General features: G+C 47.7%; 1 protein-coding gene across 1 annotated transcript in view; it reads right to left on the reverse strand.

Moving 5' to 3' along the window:
- The window catches only part of LOC146333964 (A disintegrin and metalloproteinase with thrombospondin motifs 10-like), a 63,791-nt gene extending 42,634 nt beyond the window's left edge, over positions 1–21,157 (reverse strand). Inside the window, exons 1-11 of the mRNA XM_084825320.1 lie at positions 21,086–21,157; positions 19,594–19,637; positions 18,468–18,520; positions 17,317–17,450; positions 15,090–15,213; positions 13,912–13,992; positions 13,495–13,658; positions 12,816–12,942; positions 5,202–5,331; positions 3,956–4,160; positions 1,841–2,017 (exon numbers count right to left, since the gene is read on the reverse strand). Coding sequence (XP_084681446.1) covers positions 1,841–2,017; positions 3,956–4,160; positions 5,202–5,331; positions 12,816–12,942; positions 13,495–13,658; positions 13,912–13,992; positions 15,090–15,213; positions 17,317–17,450; positions 18,468–18,520; positions 19,594–19,637; positions 21,086–21,157 — 1,311 coding nt within the window. The remainder of the gene's footprint in view (positions 1–1,840; positions 2,018–3,955; positions 4,161–5,201; positions 5,332–12,815; positions 12,943–13,494; positions 13,659–13,911; positions 13,993–15,089; positions 15,214–17,316; positions 17,451–18,467; positions 18,521–19,593; positions 19,638–21,085) is intronic.
- Between the last annotated feature and the right edge of the window lie 2,576 nt (positions 21,158–23,733).

The following is a 23,733-nucleotide window of genomic DNA, read 5'->3' on the forward strand; positions in this document are numbered from 1 at the left end:
TGCGCAAACAACACTCCAAGGGCGTATGGGACTCTTCCGTGAGCCTGGATTGGGACCCGCTAATGACGGTGGGATTTCACTCAACAAATCTCACGCTTCGCCCTCCTCTGACCCAGCCCATTGCCGAGGTAGGGAAATGCAGATCGGGGCTCCTCACTCTCTTCGCCCGTAGGCATCTCACACAATCACAAACACACCACCGTCCCGCGTGTGTCCCCTAAAGTAAGCTGTTTCACTTACCCTGAGGCCTCCTCTGTCCCACCCGCAGCCGTGTCCAGCTGCCTATTGATCCACTGCCGGTGCCAAAAAGGAGTGATCACGTCTCCCTCTCCCTCTGGCGTTGGTCCCCAAGCGCCTTCGCCGCTGCCGACGACGTGAGGAGAAGGCAGTGTAAAACAACCACCTGTGGCCACTTCTCCTCCGCGGCCCCTCGGCTCAGCGCGAAGGGGACGCGCCCCGAAGCAGGATCCAAGTCACGGCACCAAATTGTTAGATAAAAAGTCCTTGCTTCCGGTTTAGAAGAAAAGGATGCCAGGCAGGCAGCAGTGGATCCAACACTATTTTACTGAACGTTTTGCAAAACGGGTGCAGAGCAGTCTGGGCCCCGAGACACGTGTGCAAAAGCTCTTTATATCATATCACTTCTATTGTTCTTGCCAGTAACCAATGAAACAGTCAGTACATCAGCTTACCAAGTCAATAGCCAATAAACAGTCAGTATCAGCTTACCAAGCCGTTAGTCATGAGCGCGTCAGTATGGTTCTCCTTTTGGCTCCGCCCACATTTTTCCCGCCACTCGGGCTCCTACGTAACCGAGGTGCCAACGGTTATGGAGTCTCTTTTTCTAACAAAGGGAAGAGCAGGCCTTCCTTCCAAGGCAGAAAGCAAAGTCACCCCTGTGAGGCTGAGCTCCCATACCTCTTTCTGTAAAAATGAAGCCCCTCCCCTATGCCCACTTTAGAGCACAGTATTTAAAAACTGTTACAAACTTCTGTGGGTGCTTTGTTCACCATACTGCTTAGTGCTGGGTCAAATCCCCCCCCCCCTTTTCACAGCCTCATTTGTACTCAGCATCTTTTAGGGTTGTATGACAATCTAGTTTCAGTTGAAAAGCAGCTGAACATGCCCTGCTCAGAACCCTGAACGTGACTGCATTTTTCGGAAAAAGGTTGCACATTCTCAGGCTTTTGATTGCATTCACAGAATGTGTCCTTTTTGGAAAATGTGCACTGTAGAATGTGTATTTTCTCAAAATTGGACACATTTTCATACTTTAATCAATGGGGGAATGTGCACTCATGTTTGACAATGAGGACATGGTGAACTAAGCATCAAGTTGGGGGGCAGTAGAATTTTAGGGGCTGCAGGAAACACACCAGTGCTCTCTCTGCTCCTCAGCTGATGGCTGACATTTTGTTGTCCCCAGAATGCCCTTGGAATGATATTACATCACAACAAAATGGCAGCAGCCAGAAAAGGAATGGGACAAGCACCAGTGAGTTTTGGCCCTCCCCTGTCCAACTGCCCCCCACCCCCCTCAGAGAAGCAAACAAAGGGAAGGCTGTTTTAAAACAAAACAAAAAAACAAAAAACTGGCACACTTTTCAAACGTTTGACCAGGATCTACTCTGCATTTCTTATGAAATACTTCTGAGACGATTCTCTATTGGGCCTCCCCTCAGTGTATTCCCCACCTCCAACACAGGTTAAAACAAACCAATATGGTAGACATTGGCTCTTTGCTCTTCAGTACAGCTCCCCCTAGTGGCCTGTTCTGGAATAATACTTGAGTTCTTCCATGAAACTCCAGGAGGAAGGTAGAGACATGGGGGTTCCGTACCTCTCCCCATTCACCAGTGACCCAACGTGTGGGTGGGCAGAGTCGGAGGCTGCACCTTATGCTGGTGGAGGGGTTGGAATTCCTAGGGCACTGGGAGGTTGGCAAGGTGGAGCTGTGGTTGCCGCTTTTGCAAAGGACAATCCGGTGGCGGAAGCCAGGTCTGCAGCTTGGGGTGCACTGCAAGGGAGGGGAGATGTTAAGGCTAGGATGAAATTGCAAACGAAAAGACTGGCTGAACTCAGTGGAGGTGTTCTAGTGACAGGTGCATCCGAACTTCAGGGGTGATGGGAGGTAGGGACTTGCTAGAATGGTGTGTGTGCATTTGTGCATTATGAAGTGTGTCAGCACAGGCACAGTGGGACAAGAACACAAGAAGAACCCTGCTAGATCAGAGCAAAGTTCCATTTAGTGCAGGATCCTTTTTCATTGGGCAGCCTGATGCCTCCAGGAAGCCCACAACAAGGGCATGCAGGCACCAGGACTTCTTATCAGAGGTAGATTTTCTCTGTACACAGAGGTTCCATTTAGCTCATTAGCCTGACAAACTGCTGTTGACAGAGAGAGAGAGAGACAGAGAGACAGAGAGAGACAGAGACTTCATAAGAACATGTAAGAACAATGCTGGATCAGGCAAAAGGTTCATCTCATCCACCTTCCTGTATCCCACAGGGGCCTTTAGATGCATCTGGGAACCTGATAAGGCATGAAGGCTTAAACTTCTCTTTATTTTTATTTATTTTATTGCATTTATATCCCACCTTTTTTCCTCCTTAAGGAACCCAAGGCAGCATACATAATCTTCTTCCTCTCCCTTTTATCCTCACAACAACAACCCTGTGAGGTAGGTTGGGCTGAGAGTCTGTGACTGGCCCAAAGTCACCCAGGGAGCTTCCATGGCCGAGTGGGGACTAGAACCCGGATCTCCCGGCTCCCAGTCCAGCACTCTCACCACTACACCATGCTGGTTCTAATTCTCTGGATTGAAGGCATGCTGCTTTTGAATGTGGGGGCTCCATTGCTAGCTAATATTAGTTGCCATTGCTAGCTAATATTAGTTGCCGGAAGAATCTAAGATCTGTCATGTTGAATGAAAACTGGATTAGATGGTCATTGTCTAGAGCAGGGGTACACAACCTTTTCAGCCCCAAGGGCCACACTGAGTGTCTGCTCATGCATAGACACACCATTCACTCAGTCAAACTTTGCTTATCTTATATATGTTCCAATATATGATTGAATGCCTCTCCCAGCATGAACCTACCCGGACCCTATGTTCATCATCTAAGGCCCTCCTCCAGGTGCCTCCTGTGAGGGAGGTTCTGAATACGGCAAGAAGGGAGAGTGCCTTTCCAGTGGTGGCCCCTCCCAGTTATGGAATGATCTCCCTGACGAGGCCTGCCTGGCGCCAACATTGTTATCTTTTTGGCACTAGCTTAAGACCTTCCTCTCCTCTTAGGCATTTGCTAGCATATGATGAGGTTTTAATCAGGTCCTGGATTTTTCTTATTGTTGAGAATTGATTTAGATATATGTGTGTCTCTGTGCGTGCTGTCTGTTTATATGTTTGTATGTAAATGGTTTTTATAATGCATTTTTAAGGTGTTAATCTTTGTAAACCACCCAGAGAGTTTCAGCTGTTGGGCAGTATAGAAATGTAAAAAATGAAATGATATTTTAAAATGTTCAGTACAAGACTTGGGGTGGGTGGATTGTGCTGCATTGCCTTGGGGCATAATCTGTGAAGAGCTGAGTTCCCCTATGTACATACATGCACACACCTGCTCCCTCACAGCTTTAACCCTTCCTTTCCCTCTGCCACTGAAAATAGCAAAAAGAAAACCATGCTCTAGGAACAGGCTCTATGGTTTTTGGCATACAAGCTTTGTTCCTAGAGCATCTCTGGAAGCAGGCAGGAACCTTTGGGCACTGCTTCCTAGGACAATCTAGGAATGATGCTTCCGTGGAAGGAGCCACAGGGCCCATTCCTAGAGTGTTTTTCCCCTTTTTTCAGCAGCAGCAGATGTTGGGGGACTGGGGGATCTCCAGACAGGGTTTGGGGGACACCCGTGGCCCTTCAAGCTGCACTTTTTGCACCCCTGGTCTAAAGACACATACCTCAGACCAGTCCAGGGCAGCCCATTCTGGAGGGCATGTCTGTTTATTACAGGGCTCCAGCACATGGGGGCATGGCAGGCTGCAGCAGGAGTCATCCAGTATTTTCTCTTCAGTGGTGGAGACCTTGTGCCAGCAGGTCACGCTCCGGGTGTGCACTCCCTGGTTGCAGCTGCGGCTGCATTCGGACCAGTTCCCAATGACCCAGCTGATGAAGACAGGAGGCAGAAAGCAAAGGGGTGGGCAGTGAAGGACACCATTTTGGCAAGAGTTGACTGCATGTTGATGCCAAGCATCTGGGGGGAGAGTCAGGATTTGTCTAGTCTCAGCTTGAAACTCAATAACTTTGTCTCATGGAACAGGACAACGCTGGCCCATATCTACATAGCTTCACCCTTCCTTTGCATAATCCCACCCTTTGTTCAATTTCTTGGTCACACTAGAATGTGATACTAAAATTGATGGAACCCAAGGAAATGATTTTTTCCTCACTCTCTCCCCCTTTTGTATGTTTTACTTTGCCTTGGGGCATCTCTACACTAGCTTAAAATCCTCCATTTGAATTGCAGCTTTCTGCTTCCATTTTAAATGCAGGTTCACAATGACTCCCTTTTTCACCTGCTTCCTTTTCCCTTCCCCCTCCTTCTCCCTGTATCTGAGCCCTCCATTATCTTTCATTGGTCTCACTCCTCTTCTTGCTGCTTTTCCTCTTTTCACGGAGGGAACTCAAGCAGAACACAACGGGGTAATTTGATAGCTCATGATCTGCGATCTATTTAAAAATGGAACAGAGGGCATGTAGTGCTGGAGACGCTTTGAATGATCATGGCGTCATGTAAAGAGCCTGCAAACTTCCGTGAAAGAGCAATCTCAATTGCAGGATAAAAGCTCAGTGTGAAGGAGCCCTTAGTTTCCCTCCAGCTTTCTGTCTGTGTGCATATTCCCTTCCCTTCTCATTCCTCTCTTTCCCAAAACTTTCCCTTTCCCCACTCTACCTCAGTTTCCTTCCAGGCACCTCTCTGTCTGTCTCTCCCTGTGTTTCTTCCTTTGTTACTATAATTACAACTTTTGATTAAAAAACGATAAACATGTCCACTGAAACCACTTTCTACATGTAAATTCAAAACCTGAGAGTTTCTTTCCTTCCTTGCACCCAACCTCAGCTTCCAGTCCCTTCTGGAGAACAGCTCTTATACAGCAGCCCACCCCCAGACGCAGCCCCACAGATGTGGGGAAGGATCAAACTCACCTTGGCGGACATGGCTCAGTGTTACACAGTCTTTGCCTCTTGGGCAGCTTGGTTTCTGGGCTGCAGAAATGGTTGAACACTGTGGAACTGTTGGCCTGGTTCCTGCATACGATGGACTGAACTTGACTGCCTGTAGGACAGTTGGGGTGCTGAGTGAGGATGCTAAGACTCAAAGAACAGAAGAAAGCAGCTTCTCACCCTCCCCAGGCACCTTGAACATCTCCTCAGCAAATAGTCTGTGTTTCAACAGCAGTGATTGCCTCCTCCAAGCCCCCAGAATTTTTTGAAAGGCATGTGGACATGAGGTACTGTGTATGCTAAGGGGGGGGGGGGGCAGTTTGCTATTGGGTGTAGATTTCAGCTTCCTGGGAAAGCCAACTTTAAATTTCTAGACCAGGGCTCCCCAATCTTTTTTGGACCCGTGGGCACATTTAGGAATGTGAGAATCTGCTGTGGGCACCACCACAAAATGCCTCATCAGTGGATTGCTGCTTTGGCATCTACCTGACATGTCTGTGGATCTCAGGCTGCATCTTATTCAACAAAAACTTTTGTTTCGTGTCTATTGAACACCACCACATCTCTTTAATAAACGAATGTCTCATGTCTCAATTCAACTAATTGCTGACAGTGCAATGCAGTTAATGCTTCTTTTAAATGTATGTTTTGCCAATGTCCAATAGCTGCTTCTTTTGAGAGGGGAGGTTATTACACAGATAAATTTTGTACTGGAACAGTCTTTAATATTCACTGAAGTACACACTCTTCTAAATGATTTATCTGTTTCATGGAAATTAATAAATGGTCAGTGGAAATGGATTCTCTGTGCCCTTTTGACAGCTCAAAGACTGATATTACAACATTGGAAGGCTAAAAGCTCACCTCCTCTAATGCAATGGACTGAGGACCTTACAACTCTTCCAATAGTTGAATGGGTGGCATATAGATGCCACCTTCAAATGGGTACTTATTTGGATATTTGGCCCGCTTTTGTTGAAGCCTATGTATCATTGCTAGAAAGTTGCATGCATTTCACATGTATTCATTGCTATGATACAAATCCATGCACGCTGTGAGGGATTGGTGGGGCTCGCCGTCTCTTACCCGGAATCCCACAGGCCCATCACAGCATTGCCAGGGTGTCCCTCACCCTTCCAGAAGCTGGGCTCAAGGAGAGCCACTATGCCAGGGCAGCAGCAAGCAGTGGCAGTGCAAGGAAATAGGAACGCCAGCCGGCACATGCTCAAGGCTTGTGCTAATCGCTGTGATAAGATTCACCTGGAAGAGGGAGGGGGTGAAGAGGATGATGGGGGGGAAGCAGGCAGACACTGGATAAAAAGCGATAGAGGGGGGGAGGGGGAGAAGAGACGTGGAGACTAACAGAGACCCCTGAACAGAGACCCCAACAGCAGGAGAGAGAGACGCAAAGCCAGGAGTGAGGAACAGCGTTCTCCCTGGGAAACGCCAAACTCCGCTCCTCAGGGGTGGCCTAATCTATCGGGGAGAGAAGAGCTCTACCCCCCTTCCTCCATTGCCGCTTTAAGAGCAAGCTCCAAGATGGCTGTGCTGGACTTTCCCACTCAAGACTGGAGGAGTCAGCATTTACCCCAGGAAAGGTACTGGGATGCAACAGCAGAGCAAGATTTAGCAGCTGTGGGCGCTGCATTAGGCAGAGACAAACTGTGGGGGGTTATTTATCTACCTGGCGTCAGTCCCTGCCGTTGGTGAAGGTGGAGAGAATTCTGCTAGTGAATGAGCGATTCCCCAATTGTTTTACGTTCTGTTGGAAGGCTACTGGTGTTGTAACCAGGAGTGACTTTCTTATTAAACTTTTGAGTTAAAGCATATTTCTAGCTGCTGTGTCTCTAATGGAGCCAATGGACCAAGGAGGTTTTGAGGTGCCTTTGCCCCCAGACCTGCTCACACACATATCTTAAAAAAAATGTGTTACACATTTTTTCTAATTTTCCTAATGTAATACATTTTAACATTAACGTTTAACATTTCACCAAGATATGTGTGAACCTTCCCCTAATATACACATTTGTGTATGCATGTTTTGATTGGAGAACTCCATTGCAAAATTTTGAAGAAGTGTGAATTTTGAAGGCTGAGTTTTGGCCCACATATTGCTTCAAAAGTGCTAAATTAGATAAATTCACATTAAAATGTGAAACAAATGAATTTCTTCTCCATCCCTATCGTATTTGTGAGCAGAGAAACTGGGGGACCATTTCACTGAATTCCTCCAGGGGGAGGATAAATTCTCCAACACTTTTTTAAGGGTGGGGCTCACTATGAACTGTGGCTGTAGCACAAGTTTTGCCTTCACCCACAACAAGTTGTTTTGCTTGTTTGGCTGCTGCTGCTGCTGCAAATCACAGAAGCTGCAACTGTGTTGGCAGGCTGGCCACCATTTTACATCTTCCACAATGTCCCAAACCCAGTGTCACTCCAGGGCATGGGGGGTGGGAATGGCAGCCATCATAATAACTACAATGGTGGAGAATATTTGGAGAAAGTTTTGCGAAGTGGCCTTGTCTTTCTAGGGCTGGGGAGGGGGGAAGAGAAAAAGGAAACTCTGAAATGTCTTTGAAGAAATTTTGGCTCTTCTGGAAATGACATTACTTCTCAAGTGATCCCAGCTAGGGATGGCGTGGGTGCCTGATTGCATCTGGGAATCCGTCAGGCTACCCCCCGCCCGTGCCTCCAGACTGCGCCCACCGAGCCTCTGGCCTCGCTCACCCCTGCTCACACCCTCCTGGATGTTCCCCGCACTCACCTGGACCCATCCATGAGCACCCGCCATTTTCCCAAGCTTGTTTTTACAAAAGAATTAGGTCTTTAAAAATTCACATTTTTAAATATGCACAAATTTGGGCTGGGACAGGCCGATCTACACAATATTAGAGGCATAAATGGCCTGTTTATGCCTCTAATATGGCGTATATCAACCTTTCCAAGCCCAAATTTGCACATATTTAAATATGCAAATTTTTAAAGACCTAATTTTTTCATCCCCTTCATGGATCACTGCCTTGTTGTTAATTTTTGTGAACCGCCCAGAGAGCGTTGGCTATTGGGCAGTATAGAAATGAAATAAATTAAATAAATAAATAAATAATAAATTGTTGTGGCAAAGGGGCTTGCGTAACTCAGTGAAGCCATAAGCTATGCCGTGCAGGGCCACCCAAGACGGACAGGTCATGGCGGAGAGTTCTGACAAAACGTGGTCCACTGGAGAAGGAAATGGCAACCCACTCCAGGATTCCAGCCAAGAAAACCCCATGGAACGTATCCCAAGGCTAAAAGAGATGACGCCGGAAGATGAGCCCCTCAGGTCGGAAGGTGTCCAGTATACTCCTGGGGAAGAGCACAGGGAATTTCCAAGTAGCACCAGAAAGAGTGAAGCGGCTGGGCCAAAGCCGAAAGGACACTCAGCTGTGGATGTGTCTGGTGGTGAAAAGAAAATCCGATGCTGTAAAGAACCATATTGTTTAGGAACCTGGAATGTAAGGTCAATGAATCAAGGTAAGCTGGAGGTGGTCAAGCATGAGATGGCAAGATTGAACATCGACATCTTGGGAATCAGCGAACGAAAATGGACAAGCATGGGCAAATTTAATTCAGGTGACCATCATATCTACTACTGTGGGCAAGAATCCCGTAGAAGAAATGGAGTAGCACTCATAGTCAACAAAAGGGTGGGAAAAGCAGTACTGGGGTACAATCTCAAAAACGACAGAATGATCTCAGTACGAATCCAAGGCAAACCATTCAACATCACAGTAATTCAAGTCTATGCCCCAACCACTGAGGCTGAAGAAGCTGAGGTTGATCGGTTCTGTGAAGACCTACAACACCTTCTAGAACTAACACCAACAAAAGATGTCCTCTTCATCACAGGGGATTGGAATGCTAAAGTAGGAAGTCGAGAAATCACCAGGATAACAGGCAAGCATGGCCTTGGTGTACAAAATGAAGCAGGACAAAGGCTAATAGACTTTTGCCAAGAGAACACGCTGATCATAGCGAACACTCTTTTCCAATAGCACAAGAGGCGACTCTACACATGGACATCACCAGATGGTCAATATCGAAATCAGATTGATTATGTCCTTTGCAGCCAAAGATGGAGAAGCGCCATACAGTCAGTCAAAACAAGACCTGGAGCTGACTGTGGCTCAGATCATGAGCTTCTTGTTGCAAAATTTCGGCTTAAATTGAAGAACGTAGGGAAAACCACTAAACCATTCAGGTATGACCTAAATCATATCCCTTATGAATATACAGTGGAGGTGAGGAATAAATTTCAGGGATTTGACCTGATAGACAGAGTGCCTGAGGAACTATGGATGGAGGTCCGTAACATTGTTCAGGAGGCAGCAACTCAATCCATCCCAAAGAAGAAGAAATGCAAGAAAGCCAAGTGGCTGTCTGATGAGGCTTTACAAGTAGCTGAGGAAAGAAGGGAAGCGAAAAGCAAGGGAGAAAGGGGAAGATATATCCAACTGAATGCAGAGTTCCAGAGAATAGCAAGGAGAGACAAGAAGGCCTTCTTAAATGAACAACGCAAAGAAATTGAGGAAAACAACAGAATGGGAAAGACTAGAGATCTCTTCAAGAAAATCAGAGATCTCAAGGGAACGTTTTGTGCAAAGACGGGCATGATAAAGGACAAAGAAGGCAGGGACCTAAGAGAAGCAGATGAGATTAAGAAGAGGTGGCAAGAATACACAGAAGAACTATACAGGAAAGATCTGAATGTCCCTGATAGCCATGATAGTGCGGTCACTGAACTTGAGCCGCACATCCTCGAGAGTGAAGTCAAGTGGGCCTTTGGAAGCAATACTAGCAACAAAGCTAGTGGAGATGACGGAATTCCAGCTGAGCTATTTAAAATCCTAAAAGATGATGCTGTTAAAGTGCTGCACTCAATATGCCAACAAATTTGGAACACTCAACAGTGGCCACAAGACTGGAAAAGGTCAGTTTACATTCCAACCCCAAAGAAGGGCAACACCAAAGAGTGTTCAAACTACCACACAATTGCGCTCATTTCACATGCCAGCAAGGTTATGCTCAAGATCCTACAAGCTAGGCTTCAGCAGTATGTGAACTGAGAACTACCGGAAGTACAAGCTGGGTTTCGAAGAGCCAGAGGAACTGGAGATCAAATCGCCAACATTCGCTGCATCATGGAGAAAGCAAGAGAATTCCAGAAAAACGTCTATTTCTGCTTCATTGACTACGCTAAAGCCTTTGATTGTGTGGATCACAACAAATTCTGGCAAATCCTTACAGAGATGGGAGTACCAGACCACCTTACCTGTCTCCTGAGAAACCTGTCAAGAAGCAACAGTAAGAACCGGAAATGGAACAACCGATTGGTTCCAAATTGGGAAAGGAGTACGACAAGGCTGCATATTGCCGCCCTGCTTATTTAATTTATATGCAGAGTACATCATGAGAAACTAGTGATGGCAGAGAATTCCGCCACGGCTTCCAGTGAGGCTGGATTCTTTAGAATCCGGCCCCCCAGAATCCATGGTGGAAAGGCCTCCTGCCCCCCCACCTCCCCGTGGAACCCCCCTGGGATGGCACTTACCTGGGGCGGATACAGCGGATGCGGCGGTGGCGGCGGTTCCGGCGGCAGCTCCAGCGGCGGCGGCGGCTGGTTTCCTGGCCAGCCGCGGCAGGGCTGCTGCCACCGCCATTGCAATCCTTGCAGCCGTGATAGGTTATGTAAGAATTCACATAGTCAATCACGGCTAACCCCCCCCTCCCAAAAACGCAGCGTATGCAAATGGCAGTGGCTACGGCAGCCGCCATTTGCATTCCCTATTTTTCGCCGTTCTAGTCTACGTAAATATTTACGTAAGATAAATCGGCGAAAAATAGGGAATGCAAATGGCGGCCGCCGTAGCGGCGTTTTTTGGGGGTGGTTAGCCATGACAGGCTATGTAAATTCTTACGTAGCCTATCATGGCTGCAAGGATGGCAATGGCGGCGGCAGCAGCCCTGCCGCGGCCGGCCAGGAGACCATCCGCCAGAGCCGCCACCGCTGGAGCCGCCAATGCCGCCACCACCGCCACCGCTGCCGGAACTGGAGCTGCCACTGCTGCTTGCATATGCTGCATTTGGGGGGGGGGGTAGCCATGATAGGCTACGTAAATTGTTACGTAGCCTATCACGGCTGCCTGGCTGGATGCAAATGGCGGCCACTACAGCGGCCACCATTTGCGTCCACACCAGCCCGTCTGCGGCCGGAAATCCGGCTGTGGACGGCCCTGGCCAACTGCTCCGTGGCCTGGCCACGGAGTGGAGCCGGCCATTGAGGATTCTGGGGGGGAGGAGAGGATTGCCTCCCCCCCCATCGAGGATTCCGGGGGGAGGGACGGAGCACCTCCCCCCCACCACAAAAGATTCCGCGAAAAGGTAAGTGAGTTTCGTACATCCCTATGAGAAACGCTGGGTTGGATGAATCACAGGTCAGAATTAAGATTTCCAGGAGAATTATCAACAACCTCAGATACGCTGACGATACCACCCTAATGGCAGAAAGCAAAGAGGATCTCAAGAGCCTCTTGTTGAGGGTGAAAGAGGAGAGTGCAAAAGCTGGTTTGAAGCTCAACATTAAAAAAGCTAAGATCGTGGCATCTGGCCCCCTCACTTCCTGGCATATAGAAGGGGAAGAAATGGAAGTAGTGACAGATTTTACTTTCTTGGGCTCCAAGATCACCGCAGACAGTGACTGTAGCCATGGAATTAAAAGACGCTTGCTCCTTGGGAGGAAAGCTATGGCAAACCTAGACAGCATAGTAAGAAGCAGAGACATCACCTTGCCGACAAAGGTCTGTCTAATCAAAGCTATGGTTTTCCCAGTAGCAACGTATGGCTGTGAGAGCTGGACTATAAGGAAGGCTGAGCGCCGAAGAATCGATGCCTTCGAACTGTGGTGCTGGAGAAGACTCTTACGGGTCCCCTGGACTGCAAGGAGGTCAAATCAGTCCATCCTAAAGGAAATCAACCCTGAGTGCTCATTGGAAGGACAGATACTGAAGCTGAAGCTCAAATATTTTGGCCACCTAATGCGAAGAGAAAACTCCCTGGAAAAGACCCTGATGCTGGGAAAGACTGAAGGCAAAAGGAGAAGGGGACGGCAGAGGATGAGATGGCTGGATATCATCACCGATGCAATGAATATGGACTTGATCATGCTCCGGGAGAGAGCGCAGGACAGGAAGGCCTGGCATGCTCTGGTCCATGGGGTCACGAAGAGTCGGACACGACTGAATGACGGAACAACAAATTTTTTCATAAAAACAAGCTTGGGAAAATGGCGGGTGCTCGTGGATGGGTCCAGGTGAGTGTGGGTGGCTCAGCGAGCTCGTGGGGGCTCAAGGATGTGTCCAGGGGAGACTTGAGCAGGGGCTGTGCTTCAGCAGGTGCCTGCCAAAACCGGATGGGGGTGGATCCAACCATCCCTAATCCCAGCCAAACAGGGATCACAGACTGGCCAAAGTAGCCAATCAGACGTGTAAAGCTTAATCATAATCCGGGCATTATCTCTCCCCATTTTCCTTTTGAGATTTCCACTATAACAATCCTTACCTCCAGCACAGATGGCCGAACATTTCATCCATGAGACGTAGTGCCATAAGTACTGGATTTCAGAACCACGAGTGATGGGTGAATTGAACTTATACCGAATCCTCTGCAGCTCTTCCCACACAAGGACCTACAGAGAGGGGACAGCAACATCACAGCACTGGGGATGGAGAACTGGAGCACCTCTCACTCATGCCCAAATGGATAAGCACAAAATTCACTGCTGGAATAAGCACCTTGGGGGTTTGGAAGGGGGAAGAGATTTTTTTCTCTTGACTGTCTGTAAGCATTGACAGCTCCAGTTTCTACTTGCTGCCTTAATAGCCCCTTTGTTGCATTACCCCTCAAATTTTACCCTTTATTATTAAATAAATAACAAAAAAGAAAAATAAATCTCAGCCAATTAGGGATCACGCACTGGACATGATAACGTCACAATGCCTATAGAGCCAATCAGATTTAGCTATGTGATGATGTCACAAATGGAGCCAATTAGAATGATGGGCAATATTTCTTATACTGGTCACTGGGGCATCCTACTCTATCAAAGATTATGCTAGGAATCTGTTTCACCATTTAATTGCCCAAAGAAGGAGCCCCATTTTGAGTGTTATGAAGGTTTCTGCAAAAATCAACCCTTCCTCTCCCCCAACACACATTTTGGCTCAGCAGTGTAACCAACCATGACAATGAGGGGGATGTTGGTTGACCCTAGGCCCTCCAGCGACTCCAGTTCATCCTGTGAGCGCCTGTAGTGGAATGTGGTCCCAGCAATGTCAAAGCGCTGGGGAGGGTCAATAGAGAGTTTCCCATTGACAAAGTATTCATCATTCTCCCCTCTCAGAGCTGCAAGGAGAAGCCAAAAGAAAGTGTCTAAGCTAAAGATGGATGGTTCTTTGATGTTTCACGCTTGAAGAAAGAAGGCCAAGAGACCAATCACTAATGATGGTAGGGAATACAGTATATGGGACACACAAACACACAGAGGGAGAGGGAGAGGGGTTCTATTTTCAGGTTGGGAAGGGAGAATGACATGCAAAGCTAGAGGTAAGAGGTCACCTCAAGGACATCAGGCCTAAGGCCTTTCCAAGCACCTCACCAAGATAGTTCAGAGAAAGGTTGAGTTCCCGGATGTCAATATGCACCGATCCTTTGGGGATCCATATCACCTCTTCATAGCCTGCAGGACAAATTAAGAACATTAGCCTGGGGAATTATAACATACTGCTTTAAGGCTTAAATTGGTTGTGCAAATTTGGCACAATGCATGTGGGGAACATGCAAAGTGGTCCTATACCAAGTCGGACCATTGGCCCATCTAGTTCAGTATGGCTCTCTAAGGTCCTTCTCATTCCTGCTACCTCAGGTTCTTTTCACTGGCGATCAAGACTCAGAGGAATCCCAATGAGTCCCTGGTTTTGCAGATGTACCAAAAAAAAAACAAAATTAGGGGGGGAATCCCTAAAGTGGGGGGTGGGGGATAACCTCAAAACCATCCCAGTGAGGAATGAGTATGGTCAGCAGTCTCAGAACGCTGACTGGTTGTTGGGGAAAAGCACCAGAAAACCACAGGGAGGGGAAAGGAATGGAATGGCTGGAATCCTGAACGGGGAGAACTTTACGCTGCAACATTTTGTTGCATGTCCCACTTGTGTTTGTCTATTTATAGACAACAGGTGGGGATTAGAAGCCAACCACACAGGGAAGTTGGAGCCTCTGATGGTCCAATTCCATCCATTATTGTTCAGCAGAGACAGAGCTTCACCAGATGTGGCTATTTTTGATGTGGTCAGCGCAACACGTAGCCAAGATCTGAGTCCCACTGAAGCCAATAAGGTTTCAGGGTGAAGACAGCAGTTCATCCATGCTGTGAGTCCAATTTGACAGATATACACATGAGTGAACTGAGTTCTGCTTCAGCCCATCCATCTTTCCCCATGTTTTCAGGCAGCTTGCCCGGATATCTTCAAAGCACCACATCTATGTTTATTTGGTTATCCATTCAGCCATTGTGGTGTTGTCATCATTTTAAACCTGAAAACATGTTTAAAAGAACTGCAAAACAGCTGTTGGGATTGAGAGTTTGCAACATGACAGACACTGGCCAATCAGTACCACCCACAGGCAAAACGTCCTCATTTAAGCTCTACCTGCACAACTTTTTTTTTAAAGAGCTCTTCTCAGAATAGAGAAAGTACATCTGTTTGCATAGTGGTAAAAGTGCCTCTGCAACTCCCATGGTGGTACGTTTGTATACCTTCCAGGACTTACTCCCACCTCCATCGGGCAGCGAGTGGTTGAAGATTCCTTCAATGGTTTTACAGGCACTCCCGTCTCCTCCACACACATGACATTTGTCTTCCTTGGTGTCTGAGCCAAGGATACGGTCACAGCCCACATGCTTATGGGAAATAAATGAAGAGAGATTATGGAGGAGAATATCACAAGGGCCCTGCTGAATCAGACCAAAGGCCTCTCTAGTGAGCATTCTGTACACACAGCGGCCAACCAGCTTTTACTGGGAAGACCACAAGGAGGACAGGAGTGCAACAGCACTCTTCCAGTTGTGTTCCCCAGGAACTGTTGCACATAGGCACGCTGCCTGCAGTACTGAAGGTAATATACAGCCATCATGACTAGCACCCATTGCTAGCCTTATTCTCCATGAAATTATCTAATCTCGTTTTAAAGCATCTGTGGTAGCGAATTTCATTATTTAACTCTGCGCTGTGTGCAGAGGTCCTTCCTTTTATCCTTCCTGGATCTCCCACCAATCAGCTTCATGGGATGACCCCTTTGCGTTCTAGTATCAGAAGAGAGGGAGAAAAATGTCTTCCTCTCCACTTTCTCCACACCAGGCATCATTTTGTTCACCTCTATCAAATCTCCCCTTGCTTGCCTTTTTTCCAAGCTAAACAGTCCCAGATGTTGTAACCTTTCCACATAGGGGAGTTGCTCCAGTCCCTTGAGTATTTGAGTTGCCCTTTTCCAACTCTCCAATATGCTTTTTTGAAGTGTGGCAGTTCTTTTTTTCATTTATTTTTAATTTTATTTTAAAGTATTTCTAGGCCACCTTTAAGGAGGGAACCGTCCCAAGGCAGAGGTTCTACCACTCTTTAGATCCTATTTGAAAATCATTTAGATCCCTCCCTACCACGTGCTTCTGAAGAATGTTGTAGCAACAGTGCCATGGAGAAGATGAGAAGAGCTCTGTTGGGTCAAACCAGGAGGCCATTTAATCTAGCACCCTGCTGACCACAGTGGCCCATCAGATGCCTCCAAGAAGACCACCAGCAGGACCTCTTGTTTTTCACCAGGATCTAGTATAGTACATGGAAGTGCCACACAGACATCATGGCTAGCAGTGGTTTATTATTACATTTACATCCCACCTTTTTTCATCTTGCAAGGCTGCTTACAAGGTCCTCCTCCTCTCTGTTTTATCCTCACAACAATCCAGTGATGTAGGCTGGGCTGAGAGTCAGTGACTGGCCCAAAGTCACCCAGTGAGTTTCAGGGCCATGTGGGGACTAGAACCCAGACCTCCCTAACCCCAGTCCAACACTCTAACCACTACTCCACACTGGCTTTTCATAAGTACACAGAACACCTTAAGAAGGGTCCTGCTGGAACAGGTGAATGGTCCACTTTACCCAGCATCTAGTTTCCCACAAGCAGGGGCTGAAGACAATTGCCCCCTGCCATTGTTGCTTGCCAGAAAATGGTCTTGACAGGTTTGCTGCCTCTAAACATGGCTACCAGCCAATGAAAGGTCCTCTCTCCATCAATTGCCCTCCATCAGTTGCCTTTTGAAACCAACTAAGCCAGTGCCTATTGCTATGGCTTGTGGCAGTGAGTTCCTTCAGTTAATCCTCCCATGTATGAAGAAGTATTTTCTTTTGTCATCCAGAATCAACTGCCTATCAGTTTTATTGGGTGGCTCACCATTCTAATATTATGAAAGAGGGAGGAAGACATCTCTCCATATATATTCTCCAACCATGCATAACTTTCTAAACCTCTATCATGTGTACCCCCTTTAGCCACCGTTTTTCAAAACTCAAAAGCTCTAAATGCTCTAGTCTTCCCTTGCAGAGGGGGGCACTGAACCTCTTTCAGCCCAAGGGCTGAAATTCATTTTGGAGAAGCTCTCAGGGGCCGCATTCCAGCGGTGGATGGGGCTGAAAGGAAAAGGGGTAAGACTAAAAATACCAGCCTATTTTAGCTTAAAATTCTTATAGCCAGTAACTAAACCTTAAGGAGAGGCATTTCAACCTTTTAGAATGGGGGAAAACTGCACAAAAGCTGGGAAACTACCCAATGATCTGTGGCTAGGGCAAAACAAGTAGCCTCCACCCCTGAGGTTCTACACCCCTGTCCTACTCATATCCTTGCATGCACCCTCCACCCCAATTAAGCCCCCAAAAGCTGCACATCAAACCTGAATCATAGCTCACTGACATACAGGCAAAGAAGAGCAGTGGTAGAGCAACTGTGTAATCACCTTGCATTCTCCACTGACACAGATGTTGTTAGAGTCCTGGCGGCAAGAGGTCCCATCCATCATGGCTGCTGCTCTCTCCATGTAGAAGTTGAAGCCTTCAGCCAAGCAGTTGAGTGAGCAGGACTTGACACCACCTGCAGGGAGAGATGTAGTTCAAATGGATGGAATTGGAGAGCAAATCTAGTTTTGCTGGCAAGCAATGCCCTTTCCAGCCACAATAAATGTGCATTTGTGTGCTAAGTTATTGCAAGGATCTAAACCTCTTCCCCTGTTGCAGCTGCCCAACCTGTGGCAGGGAAATTGAATTTTCCCTACACAAATTTGCAATGCCCTACTAGGGATGTCAGAGAATTCCACGATGGATCTCGGTGAGGCCGAATGCCAGTGCATTCGGCCCCCCGAAATCCATTGCGGAACGGCCTGCCCCCCCCCTGCCCCCCGCGGATCCCTCCCGGGACAAGACTTATTTGGGGCGGATGTTTCGGATGGCGGCGGCTCCAGCAGCGACTTCGGCGGCGGTGGTGGCTGGTCTTCTGACTGGCTGCCGCCGCCATTTGCAGTCTGTGTTTTTTTCTCCCCCCCCCCCCCATAGACGTGATAGGCTACGTAAAGACTTACGTAGCCTATCATGTCTGGGTGAAAAAAAAACCATGTACACAAATGGCGGCGGCTACAGCCACCTCCATTTGCGTTCCTTATTTTTCGCTGTCTTAGTCTACGTAAATATTTACATAGACTAAGACAAAGACAAGAAAGGGGAACGCAAATAGCGCCCAGTACGCTATTTGCGTTCCCCTTTCTTTTCTTCGTCTTAGTCTACGTAAATATTTACATAGACTAAGACGGCGAAAAATAAGGAACGCAAATGGTGGCAGCCGTAGCCGCCACCATTTGTGTATGCGTTTTGTTTTGTATTTTTACCTAGAGCCCTCCGTGGCCGGAAATCCGGCTGCGGACAGCCCTGGCCTGGGCCTGGCCGGCTGCTCCACAGAGCCACCGCGGAGCACAGCTGGCTGTCGAGGATTCTGGGGGGGAGAACCGGATCGCCTCCCCGCCCGTCGAGGAATCCGGGGGGAGGGACAGAATGCCTCCCCCCCCATGAACAGAATCCGCGAAAAGGTAAGTGACTTTCGTATATCCCTATGCCCTACCAATGAGACGATCCAATTTTTGCACCTGAGTCCAGTTATGGCCAAATGATGAGCTGCAAGATATAAATTTATCAGTCAAAATCTCCTAAGAGCACCAAGATAAAAACCCACAGAGGAGGCTACCTGTTGCATCACTGTATGATTCTCTGTGCTGTCTTGTCTCCTTTGGTGCAATTTGAGCATTCAATCATTCCCAACACAGCAATGCAGGAAAATAACTTTACCTCCAGAGGAGGCAGCCAGCTGTGACTCTGGATGAGTCCTTGGTCTGGGCTGGTCTCCTTCCAATCTAGGGATGTACGAAAGGTACTTACCTTTCCGCGGATTATGCTGATGCTGGGGGGGAGGCGTTCCGTCCCTCCCCCGGGAATCCTGGCCGGGGGGGGAGGCGCTCCATTCCTCCCCCCTGGAATCCTGGCCGGCCGGCTCCACTCTGCAGGGATTCTGCAGAGCTGCTGGCCAGCTCCGCCAGCAGCCGGACATCCAGCTGCTGGCTAGCAGGGACGCAAATGGCGGTGGCCGTAGCCGCTGCTGTTTGCGTCCCTGCAGTCAGCCTTGATAGGCTACGTAAATGTTTACGTAGCCTATCACAGCTGATTAAAACAAAAACAAAAAAAAATGTGTGTACGCAAATGGCGGCACCCATGGGCACCGCCATTTGCGTACGCGCGTTTTTTGTTTTAATCAGCCGTGATAGGCTACGTAAACATTTACATAGCCTATCACGGTGTTTTTTTAAAATCTAGCCGTGATAGGCTACGTAAGTCTTTACGTAGCCTATCGTGTTTTTTGTTGTTGTTGTTGTTTTACCTGGAAATGGCTGCGGTGGCAGCCGGTCGGAAGACCTGCCGCCGCCGCCGCCACCGCCGGAGCCACCGCCGGAGCCGCCGCCGCCAGGAAGATCCGCCTAAGGTAAGTCCCGTCCTGGGCGGGGGGCGGGGGACCGTTCCGCCACCGATTTCAGGGGGCCGAATGCGCTGGCATTCGGCCTCCCTGAGATCCATGGCAGAACTTTCGTACATCCCTATTCCAATCTCTCTCTGATCAGAATGGGTGATTCCTCTCTTCCTCTGCATTGGGTGATAGTTGATCACTGAATCACTCCTGATGCAAAAGAACAATCTACCCTCTGCTGAGCTTGCCCATCATATCTCTGTACATGTCCCTGTTCTGAAATCAAGAGGCATGCCCATATCAGTGACTCATCCAGAAACATAAAGGGTGAGAAACTCTTACCTGTTCTTCTTCAAAAAGGGAACCCTTTTGAGAGCAAGAACAAACCAGCCCTGTCATTTGAATTCGGGGGTTGGAAGGGGAGAAAGGATTGCTCAGACACAAGAAGTTTGGACAATCCTGGTATCTCAGTTGTGATTAAGTTATTGGGGGTGGAAATTAGGAGATTCAAATTTTGAAATTTTGCAGATAAATCTGAGCAAGGAAAACTCATGGGATCATTCCTCCTCCCCCCACCCCATTGCAAACTCGTTTCAGCTCTGGAAGCCAGAAGCTCACTGCAAGCTGGATCATTTGAGGTGGAGGCAACCAAGAAACCTGGACATCCAGTAGTGTAGTGGAGGGTTTGCAAGGATACAGCAGCACCGCTGTTTTATTAGCAGGGATGCTGGCATCATCTTCCCTTCCACTCACCCTCAAAATTTCCTGTTCCTTTTGAGCTTAGCTGCAATCTTCTCTACAGCTGGGGGGAAATGAATTATCCCAGCAACAATATATTATTCCCTGTTGTAATGCAAAGAATTTTGGGGTGGTTTGGTCTTGAATGGGCAATTAAGGCCCATTTGCTTGGTAAATGACCTGCTCTTGGTGGAGAGGAAAACCCCTAGAACTGGCTCATTGACATGAATCAACACAGCTGCCTGAATGTTTGGACTCTCCTTGGGGGTGTGGCTAGGGGGGCTGTCACAATGAGTGCCTGCACTTGAAAACTGACCAGTGCTGTGGGCAATATAGAGATGGGCAGCAGCTAGGGAACAGCTGTCATTGGCTCTGTGATGAGGCCTGGGTGTTCAGCAAAATCAGGGGGAAAGGGGGAAAGCACACTGCATGTGCAGGTTGTAATTGGAGCCAGACCTGCTTCCTGTTGCAGGGCTCCACCCCATGAGATGTGAAGCAAGAACGAAGAATGGGGAGGAATGCGGGAGGAATGGCACATTACTTGGGGAAAAGTGGTCACCAACTAGGGTGGCCATGTGTTCTATTTTACAGAGAATAGTTTTCCATTTTCGGGGCTGTCAGAGGACAGCCCTCTATTTGAAAGTGTTCTCTATTTGATGTGGCCTATGGGGCATTTTCCGCCAGTGTTTTTTTTAAAACTTTCTGTATTTTTCTACAACTAAACTTGTATACAATTCTGGAAACTAAAAAGAAAACAGTCCGCAAGTCCGCGGAATCTGTGCAACTTGGGAAAAGCCAGTCCACTGCGGAATCCACAGGTTGGATCCATAGAAATCCAAACTCATCTGATTTCATTACAGTTTTTGGCAGCATCCCTACCTGGGGTAAGCCACATTAAACTCAATGGCTCTTACTCCTGAGTAGACATGTATAGGATTGCACTATAAGTGAGAGCATTGACAGGACAAGGGGCAATGGTGTGTTACTGCCAGCACAATATCATGCATGGAGATCGTGCAAAGTTGTGCACCATGGTATACTCCAGTTTGGAGGGGCATCGTAGCAATTATTTTCTGTGCTAGAGCCCAGCTCTGTAATATGCAAACCATGATTATAACTTTTTAATTTTTGAACATGTGCAGAATGGAATGTCACCAGAAAAAAACACGTTACAGGCAGAGAATGCTTAATGCTCAGAACAGGTCAACTGTGGGAGTAATACCCTTAAGAGATTGTGGTATCTCCTTAAACTTTTTTCCAGACAATTTTGAACAAGCATCCATTCAGTACTGTGGGTGGACTCTGGAATCCAGCAGAGAAAACTAGTGCTGGGTGAACAATCCAACAAGCTTGTAAATAACAAGTAAGGTTCTAGATTTTCAGTGTTAGGCATGTACGGGCTATATCTGTTCTGTGTCCTGTTCTGGGTGGCTACCACTTTTTAAGAAGGATATTGATAAACTAGAGTGTGTCCAGAGGATGGTGACTAGGACAAGGAATGGTTAAAAGAGCTGGGCATATTTAGACTAGAGGGGCGACGTGATAACATTCTTCAAATATCTCAAGGGCTATCACACAGAAGATGGAACAGACTTGTTCTCTGGTGTCCAGAGCCAACGGATAGAAATTTCAGGGAAGCAGATTTTGGTTAAACATTAGGAGACTCTTCCCAATGGTACAAGCAGAGACCAGATGGCCATGTGGCAGGGTTGCTGTAGTTGTGAGATTCCAGCACTGAGCATGGGGGTGGACTAGATGCCTTCCAAACTATCTTCCAAATCTAAAGTTCTATGATTTTACATCAGCCTTCTCCAACCTGGTGCCCTTCAGAAATGTTGGATTCCAACTCCTGTCATGCTCAAATAGGGATATCTGAGAAATCCATTTGGGGGGTGGAATTTGATGGGTTTTCCTAGGTTCAGCCCCCCAGACTTCATTCTGGTTCCGACTGTGGTGCCCAACTCAGTATGCAGCAAGTCAGGCCCGCTGATGGATTTTCTGGGCATTTTGCAACTCCCTCCCTGCCCAGGTTCTGCAATTTGCACAAATTGCTCAGAAATCTGTGCAAATTGCTCAGAATCTGTGGGAAAATACACACCAAAAGTTCCTGGAGTTTGGGGAAAAGACCACAGCTTGGCTCGCAAACGCAAATCAAGCCATATGTGCCATTGACTCCATTAACTAAAAAAATAACCAAATTTCTCAGCAATGGACATCTCTATGCTCAACCAGCATTGGCCATGGTGTCTGAGGATGATGGGTGTTGTAGCCCAACACATCTGGAGGGCACCCGGTTGAGAAAGGCTGTAATCATCACTGATTATTCTTCTCCACCTTTTATATGCCATATTACTTTATTCTGCAGCTGCCTAGGAAAACATAATAAATTACTGCTATTCCATAATACTCAGCAGCTGCAGCATGCAAGATGGCAGGCTGTCCAATGCCTGGTGGCCACACTGGAGGCCTTCAAGACGAGGCTGGACAGCCATCTGTCAGGGATGCTCTGACTTGGATTCCTGCATTGAGCAGGAGGTTGGACTTGATGGCCTTGTAGGCCCCTTCCAACCCTGCTATTCTATGATTCTCTGGTGTTTACTCTATCCTCCATTGATTTAAAAGCCAAGTGGGAGAGTTTGTTCTTTTGGTTACAGAAAAAAAAAAATGAACAGAACACAAAATGTAATTGCTCTGCCATCTGTTATCAACAGTTCAAAATATACTCCATCAGCAGCTGCAGCCAGCGTGTAACACAGCAAGGCTGTGCAGCATGTGGTGCCTTCATGCACATGCACTGACATAAATGTAGGAATTTCAGAGAAATCCATTTAGAGGGTGGAGTTTGACAAGTTTACCTAGACTCAGCTGCCTGGACTACATTTTGGGTCCCGCTGCAGCTCCTAGCTTGATCTACAGGGAGTCAGTGCAGTTTGGAGATCTTTCTGGCAATTTTGCACATTTTTTGGAAGGTTCTGCAATTTACAAATGTCTGAACAATCTGCATAAATTACAGCTGAATTGCCATGAATTACGGCTGAATTGGTGCGAATTACACAAATTATGGCCACATTTGTGTAATTTGTGCAAATTCAGCCATAATTTGCACACATTCAGCCATAATTTGCACAAATAGCTAAATAATGTGTGCAAGTTATGGAACCTTCAAAAATGCGCGGAAAAGTTGCTGGAGTTCAGGGAACAGCCCACAACTCATCTTGCAGACGCAAAGCAAGCCGGATTTCCCAGCAATGTACATCACTATGTACATGTGCACCAGAGACAGGATGCAGTTCCTCCCCTGTCAGAGGTTTAACTATTCGTTGCTGCAAGGAGAAGAAGCCCTTCAGTGCTGCAAGGCAGGTGGGATCCGGTGCTCTTGCTGCTGCTGCCTTGCTGGAGCTCTGCCTTCACCTGGGGGACTTCTACTCTGCCTCCTTGCAGACCCAGGTCCAGCCAAGCACCACCCCACTCCCAGCTGCAACACCTGTGGGAGCTGGGGCATAAAACCCAGGCCCCGGTGGGGGCGGAACCACCACCAGCGGGTGTTGCTGGTGAAGGGGGTGACACCAAAGGGGGTCACCCCTTTGGGGGAGCCACTTCGGGGGAACACGAGGGCGAGGGCCTGTACCCCTGC

The sequence above is a fragment of the Heloderma suspectum genome, chromosome W (genome assembly GCF_057233095.1).
Source record: "Heloderma suspectum isolate Gila_16-S chromosome W, 16-S_ref, whole genome shotgun sequence".
NCBI classification, from domain to species: Eukaryota; Metazoa; Chordata; class Lepidosauria; order Squamata; family Helodermatidae; genus Heloderma; species Heloderma suspectum.